This window comes from Orcinus orca, chromosome 20 (genome assembly GCF_937001465.1).
Source record: "Orcinus orca chromosome 20, mOrcOrc1.1, whole genome shotgun sequence".
Taxonomy (NCBI): domain Eukaryota; kingdom Metazoa; phylum Chordata; class Mammalia; order Artiodactyla; family Delphinidae; genus Orcinus; species Orcinus orca.
In genome coordinates this window covers 21,170,686-21,184,040 of record NC_064578.1, presented here as the reverse complement: position 1 = coordinate 21,184,040, position 13,355 = coordinate 21,170,686, and the positions used below count along the sequence as shown (strand labels likewise).

General features: G+C 38.2%; 1 protein-coding gene across 6 annotated transcripts in view; it reads right to left on the bottom strand.

The window, feature by feature from the left end:
- CDH11 (cadherin 11) overlaps positions 1 to 13,355 on the bottom strand; it is a 145,068-nt gene that overhangs the window by 3,490 nt on the left and 128,223 nt on the right. For all 6 annotated transcript variants that reach the window (XM_049702886.1, XM_049702887.1, XM_004280900.2 and 3 more), the window contains one exon: positions 191 to 442. In XM_049702886.1, coding sequence (XP_049558843.1) covers positions 191 to 442 — 252 coding nt within the window. The remainder of the gene's footprint in view (positions 1 to 190; positions 443 to 13,355) is intronic.

Here is a 13,355-nt window from a genome sequence, read left to right as displayed (position 1 = left end):
TGCTTGTTAAGTTGCCTGTTCCCCCACCATACCCTAAAATACATGAGCAGGCAAGCATCCCCTCTTTTTTGTCTCAAATTGCCTCCACGGCATATAGCACAATTCCCGGTAACTTGAGAAATATATGTGTTTCAAGGATGGGCATCTGGTTGAAAGGCCCTTCCTACAGGTAACCTGGGAGGTCCCTTACCCAGGAGAATGACGATGCAGGCAAGGATGGCGATCAGCGCCCCAGTGCTCAGGCCGGCGTTCAGGATGTAGGCCTCTGCGTTGCAGGACAGCAGTGCCCCGTTCACATCACACCCACAGACCTTGATGGTGAGGGTGTTGGTGCTACTCATGGGAGGGATTCCACCATCACTGATCACAATGGGCAGGAGGTACAAATCCTGCTTCTGCCGACTGAACCCTCCGCGCCGGGCGTACACCCCTGCGGTGTTATCTGTTGGAAGAGGGGAGACAAGGTGTACTCGCAGAGCAAGACCACGGAATCACAGACTTCACATCTTTGCATTCAGCTTGGCTGATCTGAATGTGCTCTTCTCACCCCAGGGCTACAATCTGAATCCTCCCCACTTGTTCTTTAATCTAGACATCTATAGAAGCCACAGTCATTTGGCATGAAAAGGATCCCTGAGTTTTGGCCCATCTCAAAATTAAACGCAGGAATCAGCTCTTTTTTATTTCGTTGATATGAATGCCTTCAGTGGCCGGGTAACCACAGCATTTTCTGTTTGGGTGTTGTCCCTTTCCTCAAATACAAGGAAGTATGGGCTTCAATTCCACACTCTATGTTAATATACGATAAAATAAAATATATAGGCGAGTGTGAGAAAAAACACACAAAACCCTTCTTTTTTCAAGTTTGTACTTTCCCTACTTCGTGACAAGCCTTTGGCCAGTTTTTGTTACTTTTTTGAGAGATTTCTAATCTACCCTCAAATTTTGCCCAAACTATGAACCCACTTATAAGTCCTAAAGGAAAATATTGTCTTTAAAGTGGAAATATTTTATAAACCCAGCAGCAGGTTTACAGTTTCTCTGAAATTCAGCCACCCAGTTAAACCTGTCATTCCTGCTTAAAAAGATGACGTTTTCTCTGCTGCTCACACAACACAGCCCACATCTACATGGTGGATCACCAGATAGTTCTCTGATCTAGATTTTACCTTGCCTTCTAGGCTCATGCCCGCCCCTTCCCACACGCCCCAGTTCAGCCTGCTGTGCAGAACTCGTGTCTGTTCCCCAGCACACTACACTCTTTGTACACCTTGGCTTTGACCCTTTGCTTTAATGCCCCCAAAAGCCGTTCCTTTGATCATTACAAGTCAGCTTCTCAAGCCTCAAAACTGAATCCAAAAGTCACTTTCTGGGAGCCGTTTCTAGACCTCTCCCCTCTTCTCCTTTGTGACCAATCCCACTGTACATTCCTACAGAAATCAGCCTCCCACTCTTCTGTCATTATTTGGTGGCATAACTACTTGGGTCTCTCCTAGACTGTGAACTTCTAGACAATAGGGGCTTTTATCTGATTCATCTCAGTCTCTCCAGTGCTGGACACACAACAGACATTCAATAAATATTTGTTGAACAAATGTCGTAACATTGTTCTGGGAAAAGTTTCACCCAAGTTCCAGATGTTGGTTTTCATGTATTTCCCAATTGTTTGTAACCTATTCCTCCAAATGCTTCCTCATCGTGTTTTCTGCATATCTCTACCAGCCATAAAGAATTTTTCTAGGCCATATGCTCTGCATTTGGAAAACATCGCTATTATAAAACTGTGGAAGTTTTGAATATACTCCATCAAATTATACACACACACATCCACACACACACATCCTCAATATGGCACACATGTTTTTGTGTGAGTTAGGAATCAGTAATTTATAGCAATAAGAATGTTATGACCAACATGATGGCCCAATAGCCAGCATGCTTTAAATGGATTGACAGGACCATGAATTAGCTCTTGTGGTAGGAAAAATTATCTTAGAATCTAAAAATTGAATTCATATATTTTAGGTTAAAGGAAATGTAATATATTCTGTGTGAGATAAAAAATACATACAAATGGCAGATTCAGTCTCATTTAGGACTGAGCAGATATTCTGAGTATTGCAGAAGGTAAGGTGTGTGTACCTGCTGGCTTTTGGCAAGACTTATTAATGACGGATCCTCTGCCCTTTGCTGCCAATCTCTCAATAAAAACAGGGCAGAACAGCTAGCCCTCATTTCTGTATTTTCTGAAGTTTGTGTGATTGGTGTATATTGCTCTTACCACTGGAGGAAAATTATATGTACTATGAAAAATCATGAAAAAATAATAATAAGCTGGTCAAATAGAATGTTAATATTCAGTTTCCTGACTGTTCTTTCCTATTCTAGGCTATAACATTGTTGTATGCTTAACAAATACAAAAAATTTACATATCTACATAATTAATTCAAATGTTATTTTTTCCATCTCATAAATTTCTTTTGAATTCAAGTAAGACTTTCACAAATGAAATGTTAAAATATCGGGGCTTCCCTGGTGGCGCAGTGGTTGAGAGTCCGCCTGCCGATGCAGGGGACACGGGCTCGTGCCCCGGTCCGGGAAGATCCCACATGCTGCAGAGCGGCTAGGCCCGTGAGCCATGGCCACTGAGCCTGCACGTCCGGAGCCTGTGCTCCGCAGCGGGAGAGGCCACAACAGTGAGAGGCCTGCGTACCGCAAAAAAAAAAAAAAAAAAGTTAAAATATCTACCACATTTTAATGCTCTGAAATGTCACAAATGCCATCGTAAATAAAAATGAATATGAAAAATTTACGAAGAAAAGCAAATTAATTGCTCAGTCAAATATACCTCTCTGATACAAATGACATCCCCAAGAGGGCATTCACTTAGTTTATCTATTGGGTTCCACCCTGTTACCCATGGTGTAGTTTGGAGGGAATGTGACCTGAGTGTTTTTATTTTTTTAAACCCGTGGAAGCCATAATTTAAAATCTATTTTTCAATGTGCCATCCATGCAAGACTGGCTTACACATGAAGGTAATTGAAAATCACACACTAATGGAAAACATGTTTCTGAACAGGACACCAGCCTGCGAATTCAAGATGTTTCACATTCTGAACAGCTGAGTCCTCTCAGACACACTAACTATGAAATGAAAGCTCATCAAAGTACCCTGCTGACTGAACCATTTACTGTCGCTGAGTGATTCATCAGTAGAATCTCGAGAACTTTTAAAAAGTGTCTTCTAGTCAAACATGTTTCACATATGGATTTTAAGATTAGTTTGAGAGGTGGAAAATAAATGGAGTGAGGGTCTCTTTCTGGGCATATTCTAAACCCATGCTTTAGAATGAGTCACTTGTCCTGTCAGAGCCTCACTTATTCATCTTTAAAATGAGGACGCTGGTTGATATGAAGCATGCCTCATGGGGTTGCTATTGGAACCAAATAATATAATAAAAGCCCATGGTTGTCCTCTGGGCTGTGCTTCCAGAGGGCTCAGGAATCATTCTACCAGAAAACCTAGCACTACTATTGAGATCCTCCAGGGATGGTGAACTGGTGAAGGGTAGATATGGTTAGACAAGAAGCATGTCTAACCAGACTAGTTTGGCACTTAGGTGGTTACTGTGGTACGTAGGTAGTTGCTGTGGCATGAATGCATAAAATATCCCCCCTCTAGATCTAAGTGGCCCCAGCACCAATGCAGGGATGAGTTTTTCTGGGGGAGGGTCATATCAGAGGAGACAGTGCCATATTCTCTGATAGTCTTTCTTGTGGTCCACTCTGATCACTGATCTTTTACTAACAAAAAGAGCCACTATGGGCAGGGACTCCATGAAAATCAACTCTAGAAAAACAAATGGAAAAAGAAACACACAGTAATTAAAAAAACCCTCTAGGAAATCAATTTTGCATCTTATGTTTGGCTACAGATTCTCTCATCTAAATTATTTTAATTAGCCAGCTACTCCCTATCTGTCTTTGAGAGGGTCCCCTTACTTTGGACATACACATTTCTGAGGTTTATCGGTGACCCAAGAAAAAAATAAGAGCTTCTGTGAGGACACGTTTTCAGGGAAGTGTCAAATTGGCTCCATGGTTAATAAGATGAGGCAGAAAACGACAAATGTTGTATGAATTTTTAAATTTCCATCAAGAGATTTCTCAGACCCTTCTCCTTTATAAAGCTTGCAAAGAGCAAATCTCTCAGTATTTGGGGTCAGACAGACCTGGTTTGAATCTCGACTCTTCTACATATCAATTGCCTGACTTTTAGACATGTTAGGTAAGTGTCTTGATTTGCTGTATTCTCATCCAGAAAGCTAATAATTTTTAGGGTTAAATTTGATTCCATTCATAAAGGTACTTAGCATAGTGCCAGGCTGTTGGAGATGCTCAGTAAATATTAATTCTATTCTGGAAGCTCTCCTCTTGGTGCAGTAGACTAATGAGGAAGAGAAACATATTGACAAAGAGAGGAAAGTGAATTCTTGGAAATGTCATCGCAGTTTTGAATGCAGTTGCCTACATAGAAGGGCTCATCATCCAGAGGTAGGAGATAGTTCATGCTCTTCAATCCTGGGTGATATATTTCCCATGGTAAGAAAATGTTTTTCTTTTTTTTTTCTTTTTTTTTTTTGCGGTACGCGGGCCTCTCACTGTTGTGGCCTCTCCCGCTGCGGAGCACAGGCTCCGGACACGCAGGCTCAGCGGCCATGGCTCACGGGCCCAGCCGCTCTGCGGCACGTGGGATCTTCCCAGACCAGGGCACGAACCCGTGTCCCCTGCATCGGCAGGCGGACTCTCAACCACTGCGCCACCAGGGAAGCCCAAGAAAATGTTTTTCAAGCACCTCGGTGTTTCATCCTGACACCCAATGTTCTCCTCCCTGGCCACAAACATGGAAGCAGTTAGCAGTTCCTTTTTCTTACCCCTACTTAGGCAAAAACTTGTAAATGAGGCTATAAATTACTAGTATATGTGATGTACAAATTGTAGTATTTCTATTAATGGAAAATAAATTCAGGTTTCAAATTTTTATGGCTACAACCTGGACTCCTAACCGTATGCTGTTTTTATCTGCACACTTTGTCATTACACTAACAAAATGTAAAAGTTCCTGATAATGATGTCTCCATGGTGCCAGTTTAGAGATGCAAATGTATGGGCTATGATGATGATGTCACCCAAGGGAGGAATATATACAACTGATATTAAAAGAGAAAATTATGATAGGGGAGCAGCCTTTGATACACAGACTGCACAGAGTGCCAACCTTGTATTAGGTAAAAAAATAATGGGAACAGGGCAAAATGGGCAGTATATGGGCATAGCCCCTGCATATTAACAACCTGAAAAGAGGAATCACTGAAGCAAAGGATTAGTACTTTCTACTCTCACCATGATGTCAGGAGAGAGGCTTGGCCTAAGGTGAGAGAATGTTGCCCCAGTAGCTTTCCTAAAGAGCATCTTAAGATGCTCTTCCTTACCACTTCTTTTCCTCTGTCCCTCTCTGTTCCAAAGCTAAAAATTCCCCCACTGATCAACTTGATCAGAGATGCTTCAGCCTGTGAAGATAGGCGCTGTCTGCATCAGACTGGAGCCCATCTCTTGAGACTGTTAAAGAAAAAAAAAAAATATATGGAGAATCTAGGCCAAGCCTTAAGCCTTGCTCTTATTTAATTCACTTCTGACCTAAATCTACCCACTCTACCCTTTCCGCTCAAACCTCAGCGACAAGGTAGATCTATCTACCACATTAAAAGCTTCCACACACTTGAAGACAGTTATGCAGTCACTAGTAGAATAATCATTATTTGATTACTTTCTTCTGGGTCCTCTCTACTTTCCTTAGAAATGTGGCAATAGCTGTATAAGAATAATGAAAAAAAATACATATATATATATACATATATACATACATATATATATATATATATATAGTGTGTCCCAAAAGTCTCAGTGGAGTTTCAAGTTTAATAATTTCAGAAGTACACATGCTATACAATTACAAAAGACATCATTGAAAAGTGTAATTATTTAGGTTTTTAATACTCATTTAGAGATGTGATTTTTGAAAAATTAATTTCAATTTTTGACGCCAGTATTTGCCACCTTGAATCTGAGGGAGGGACTGAAATAATAGAAATTTCAAATAACATTTTTAAAGTTTGTAGCATTAATTTTCTGATATGACTAATGCTTAAAGGTGAACTTAATAGCTTGCATATATATCTTTTCTTGTCTTTCTGAACACCGTACGAGCCGTCTATCTACCCATAGTCACTGCTCATATTTCATTTCACAGTCTACGGTAACTGTTTGAATGTCTGTCCTCTCCATCAGACAGTAACCTCCCTGAAGGCAAGAACCTTGCTCACTCATCACTGTTCGGTTAGCAGTATTTTGTGTGTTAGAGGAATAAACAGTTGAAGGATGTTTCTTTCACTATATCTCAGCATCCATCTGGCTTTCCCACACAGTCAGATTTTACTGATTAGCTTGCCATCAATTTCCAGACTCCATCTTCTCCCACTTTGTACGTTTCAACCCAACTCCATCAGCGCTGCTTGTATCAATATTATGGATCTTGTTCCCAGTAAATATCATCTCTTTGTCTCATTATTCTTTTCTCATTATTTAGGGTGAGTCAGATCCAACTAAGTAACATTTATCGAGCTGCTAATATGTGCAAACCTTATTCCTTGTTACTTCCGCCTACCTTATCCCAAAGAATTTTTAAATTATGTGCAGAAAGTATAATTACCTTTATTTTATATGAAAAGAAATGGAGGAAGCAATTGATCACAATAACATGGAAAATGCAAACGAAACTAGGATTCAAACTCCTCTAGGTTTCACTATATTTTTCCCAGTGCACAGCAGACCCTAGAATCCTGATATTATTGCATGCCAATTACATTGGTTCTTTTTTTTTTTTAACCAAATTTCCCCAACATGGTTAGTTAATTAGATGGACACCATCACCGCCTATAGCTAAATCCAGATAGACTCAGGTCCCAGATAAAAGAGCTGCTCTTGGAAACCTAAGATGTTTATGTCAGAGAGACCTACAAAGAATTAAGGGCACTCATTCAACACCTCTCTTCCCATAGCACTTCCAGAAACACACACATGCCTTCAGAAACAAGCCAACATGCAAGGGGCAAAAAGAAATCTATTATTTTCTCAATATTTTGGAATAAAGGAAATGCTACAATGAGGTAAATTCTATGAGACTAGCCTTAAAATATTAATGCAGAAAATTGTTTGATCCAAGACTCTGATGGCTGTAATGTTTCCCCTCTAAATCAAGGAGCTACATACTACAGAGGAAGGGGGAGGATCATGATCTTTTACTTAACACCTTTGACACTGAGGGATCGGCAAAATACAAAATGCAACAAATAACACTGTGGAATAATTGCCTATGTGCATTTGTGTATGAGGCATCTAAGTGTGCCCTGTTCGTGGTATCAATAGACTTTTCATTGTTATAAATTATCACATCCCTTAGAATCAACTCTCCCTGCACTTTTGTTAGAGGACAATTTTCTCCTTGGTGATAGGGAGGGAGAAAGGAATATATTTCTTGGTTTAAGACAAGGAAAACTACCAAGGAATTCAGCGGGATATAAACATTTAGGGTCTTTTAGTGAGTTGAGAAATCCCAAGAGTAGTTAAGTCAGTGACCAGAGGGAACCTTGAAAGAAGAATCTGTCTGATCCACCAAGAAGACCTATTTCTCTTTCTCTTGAATTGAGGAGGGGGTGGGTTTCCAGATAAATTGTATTCTGTGTTGGACAAGCTGCAGCATGAATTTCAGGCAGAAAAGAGAACATAATTATTTATACAGTGAAAATGGCAGGGCATTAAAAGCCATCTGCCATTTTGATCTGCCAACAGAGCATCTTCCATATTGAAGCAATTAAGGGGGGAAAAAGTTCCACAGAAATCTGTTTGGCTATCTTTGAATTATAAAAGTGAAAAACCAGAAGCATATTTAGATGATTTTTGGTGATGCTCATCAAAAAAAGAACTGTCCTTAGTTTAGACCAAAAAGTGGGGGTTGCGGGGGAGGGGGAAGAGGAAAGAAAGAAAGATGTTTGCCAATTGGTCTAATCAGGGTCAATCTGTCTTGGCTATCTTTCCTTACATAGCCAAGCCTGCTTTCCATACAAACTCTTCTTTGTTCTCTTTGTTTTTTGTTTTTTTTTTATTTTTTAGCAGTTCAAACTTAACTCTGAATGTATCAGGTATCAGAGCTCATTTGATCTATAACTTGGCCCATATTAGATAATACACTTGCAAAATAAATACATTTGAAAGTCACTTCTTCCTGGATCCAAACCTTAGATGTCCAATATAACTTTGTGGAATAATAAATAATGAAAGGATGGATGGATGGATGATGTGGTATTGGCTCCTACAGAACATTCCAACACCAAAAGATGGGTTGTCTTTTTCAGCCTGAAGCTTATCTCATAACATAAGCATTTTTCCACAGTAATAACTAATCCCTGAAATGTCTGAAGCACATTACATGTCTTTCCATCTACTCTTTCACTTTAATTCCTGCATTCAGTTAACCCATTTTTCTTAAGTTTTGGGGTACTGCCCCCACAGAGCTCATATTCTAATGGGAGACAGACAGGGAAATGTATGCTTAGAACGCAGAGTGATAAGAAAAATACTAGAGGTTAGTGCAGTGTTCCTGGTGCACAGAGGACGTAGCATCCAAATGGGCTAGGGATGTCCAGCAAAGCTTCCCCTAAGAGACTTCATCTATGGTGAGACTTGAAAGAGGTGGTATAATAGGCAGTGGGGGTACATTTTCCACAGACATGTGAGAGCATGGCATATTTGGGAAACTAAAGGTGGTTTGAAGTTTCTGGAGCCTACGTTTTAAGGTAGCAAGAGAAAGGAGATAATAGATGCAACGTTTATGGGAGGTAGGTCATATCATTTCTTGCTCACTAGGCTATAAAGTTTCAGTTAAATCCACCAGAAATGGAGACCCATAGAATAATTTTAAGAAGAAAGACATTATCAGTAAGGGCTGAGTTAATGGGGGGCAAGACTAGAGTCAGACAGCCTGTTTGGAGGCCATCATGATAGCTACAGCTCCTCTGCAGGTAGGTCATGAAATAGTCACTATCAAAATTAGCTGTGCTTTCACAATATAACTAACTTTGCTGCATGTGCTTTTGGGAATTTCCTGACATCTGGGACTATCTGCTAAAGCCAATATTTGATCTTTAGCTCTTGCTCTTTTCTCTATATTTTATCATTGTTTAGAATAAGAGGTTTGGAACTTTAAAATATGAGGTTCAGTATCAGGATATGTCAATTTAATTTATTGAGTCATTAGGTCAAGGGTCAAAATCATACTATCTCTTTGTTAGAATCCAAAAATCGTGATTAAAAATTGAACATCCATTTTTAAAAATAAAATGCTAATGGAAAGGAAACTTCCTAAAATACACACACACCCTAACACAAATCTTAATTTTAATCTTCTTAATTTTAATCTAACAACCAATATTATGCTTAATGATGAAACTCTAGAAGTAATATCCCCATTAAAGTAACAAGTAAAGCCATTATTATTGCTATTATTTAACATATAAAATGCAAATCTATGCAATTTGTAAAAAAACCCAAATATTAAAAAAAGAATGAAGCAAATTATTATTATTTAATTTTTATGTAGCTGTCTCCCTAGAAAACCTAAGAAAATAAGCTTAGAAGTTATATCACTTTAGAACAATGTCCAATAATAAATGAACTAACTAAAAGAGCTATAGTTTATACTAAAAATTGTCACTTAGAAAATATACATAATTTAAAAATCTACCTCATAATAGTATCTAAAATATAAAGTAGCTAGCCATAAACTTAGTAAGAAATGCATAGAACAAAAATGAAGAAAACTATAAAACATTCCTGATGGTAATAAAAAGAGAACTGAATCAGTGGAAAGTCAGATCATGCTTCTAGATAGGAAGAATATTTTAAAATTCTTAGTTGTTAAATTAATCCATAAATTTAAGGTAAACTCAATAAAATTCATGAAGATACTTATCAGGCACCTGAAAAATAATTCCAAATTATACCTGGAGGAGCAAAGAAACCAAAAGCTAAGAAAGAGTAATAAAATGAAAATAATGTAGACAAAACCCTTGTCAGATTTTAACACACATATTATACGTGTGCAACCGTTAAAGAAAAATATGATACTATCATGAGAATAAATAGAATAGGGAGAGTTGATAGTCCAAAAAAATAAAATCTAATAGTATGTGATGTAGGTGAAAATAAGGATGGCATTGCAAAGCAATTGGAAATGACCATTTCTTAAATGATATTTAGGAAATGGCCAACAAAGGGAGCCTGTGTATTTATTTCACATGGATAAATGATTGAAATGGGAAACATGATATATAAGAAGATAAGCTAGGTGAATATTGATATCACTTTTCCATGAGGAAAGTCTTGCTAAGAATAATTTTAAGCAGAAAAACTGATACAAAAAGTACAACATCTATACTTTAGAACATAGCATAATGAGGATTGAAAGGACATTGAAACATTGCAGAAATCTATGCAATAGGTATGATAAGTCACAAGTTAACAGCATTAAAAGATGAAGAGACTTTATAAATCAATTGCAAATTGATGAATATACAATTCAAAAACTGGGTAAAGGACATGAGTAGCCGATTTATAAAGCAAAAAAAAGAATCAGGGAATTCCCTGGTGGTCCAGTGGTTAGGGCTCTGGGCTTTGACTGCAAGGGGCACAGGTTCGATCCCTAGTCAGGGAACTAAAATCCCACATGCCATGTGGCCGAAAAAAAGAAAAAAAAAATTTTGTACTTCCCTGATGGCGCAGTGGTTAAGAATCTGCCTGCAAATGTGGGGACATGGGTTCAATCCTTGGTACCGGAAGATCCCACATGCCACGGAGCAACTAAGCCCATGTGCCACAGCTCCTGAGCCTGTGCTCCAGAGCCCTCGAGCCACAACTACTGAGCCCGTGTGCTGCAACTACTGAAGCCCGTGGCCTAGAGCCCATGTTCTGCAACAAGAGAGGCCACCGCAGTGAGAAGCCCACGTGCTCCAATGAAGAGTAGCCCCTGCTCACTGCAACTAGAGAAAGCCCACGCACAGCAACGAAGACCCAACGCAGCCAAAATAAATAAATAAATAAATAAAAGCAAAAAATAAAAAGAGCTTCAATTAAAAAAAAAGAATACTTATTTAAAAAATCCTAACTTTACTAGTAATGAAAGGAATTGAAAATTTTAAATGTGATATGTGATTATAATTCACTTATCAATTTGTGAATCATTTAAAAAGAATAATAGTATCTAGAGTTGGCTTGAATGTGAGGAAATGGGAGCTTACCTATTCTGCTGATGCAATTATAAATTGGTATAATATTTCTGATAGGCAATTTGTCAATTAAGTATCAAAAACTTCTGATACAGTAATTCCACTCTAGGAATCTATCCTAAAAGAATAATTAGATATTTGGCAAAGGTGTGTGAAATCAACGTACTTACACAACAATAGTCAACTGATATCATATACCCTTGTAATGAAGTTAGGAGGATATTTAGGGGAAAAAAATGTTGACATAAGTATACTGATGCTGAAAAATGCATATCATGTATTATTATGCAGGGAAAAAAGCGGACATTATTTTATGGTTGCCTTTTTTAAAGATCAAAATATATGCCGGGCTTCCCTGGTGGCGCAGTGGTTGAGAGTCTGCCTGCCGATGCAGGGGACGCGGGTTCGTGCCCTGGTCCGGGAAGATCCCACATGCCGCGGAGCGGCTGGGCCCGTGAGCCATGGCCGCTGAGCCTGCGCGTCCGGAGCCTGTGCTCCGCAACGGAGAGGCCACAACAGTGAGAGGCCTGCATACCGCAAAAAAAAAAAAAAAAAAAAAAAAATATATATATATATATATATATATATATATATATATATGCCAAGAAAAAGTCTGGAAGGCTATAAAAATTAGCAGTGATTATTTCTGGATAGTATATTAAGTTATTTTATTATTTCTAATTTTATTTCTGCTTGTTTGTATTTTATAATTTTCCTACAAGGAATATGTATTAATTATGCAGTAGAAGAAACTTATAAAATTCCTTGCAAATATATTTTACAATTACTATGGCTGTGATTAAAATTAAACTTGAAGTACAGTTTGTCCTTTTCTATTCACTTTCCCTGGAATACTAGATTGATGAATTTATTTTAGATTTTTTCTCTTCTGAAGATTGTTGTTATTTGATTATGGGGTAAACAACGATTTTTAAAGAAAATAATTAATTAGAAAAGACACAAGCTCTATATGCATAATATATAAAGTGTTACTACATGAGACAGAACCCTTCAAACACTCAAACATTTTAGTTCAATTCACTTATTGCTAGAGTGACCTTGGGCAAGTCTCTGAATCTTCTGATGTTTCATATTCTTTCCTCATCTAGGAAATGGGGATAAAAATATCCAACATGCCTACCCTCTAGGGCTGTTTATCCCTAGGGCTGTTTAGGAACTAAGTGGAACAATGGCCATTAGCAGGTTTTATAATCCAATGAAGAACTACATAAATGAGATGGGCTCTTCTCAGTATTTTTTTCTTTGCACTTTTCTTATTCATTACGTGTTCCTTATTTTTTTTAAAGATGCCATAAGTCTAATATTTTCAAAGTAAATGCATCTCAAAGCCTGGGTGGATCAGCTCTTCATTTCCCCAAACAGCACCACTCTTGATATTATTAGCCCCAGATGGACTCAAATGTTGAAGAGTTATCCAGTGTTCTACTTTCCTGCTGCCTGCTGAGTTGTCTTTGAAGCTCGGGCTGTAGAACGGAGTAAGATAAAAATGAAATAAAAGGCTTGTGTGTATTAAGATGGCTTTCCCTCATATTTTTAAAGAGGCCAAGCGCTTATGCCGAGTTTAGGCAAACACAATCCTGATTACTTACATGGCATAATGGAAGTAAGCACTCAAGGAGAGAGAAATCTGATGCTTTTACTCAGCATGCTGTAAACCATTATCTCATGTTTTCTATGGAAAACAGTCTCAGCTGGGAAATTTGGTAACTCAGTAGGCTATTAATAGGATGTAGAATGTGATTACTCTTTTTGGATCACTTCAATATGTAATTACTTTTAGGATATGGTAGAAAGAAACTCTATTAAATGATAATTATAGGACTGTATTTGCTTTAAAGTTCTGTAATAGCTCTAAACATGGGAGTTTTCATTAACTGTTTGCCATAGTTAATAAAGTCATTTTTCTTAAAAAGTAGCAATTCCCTGCAAAA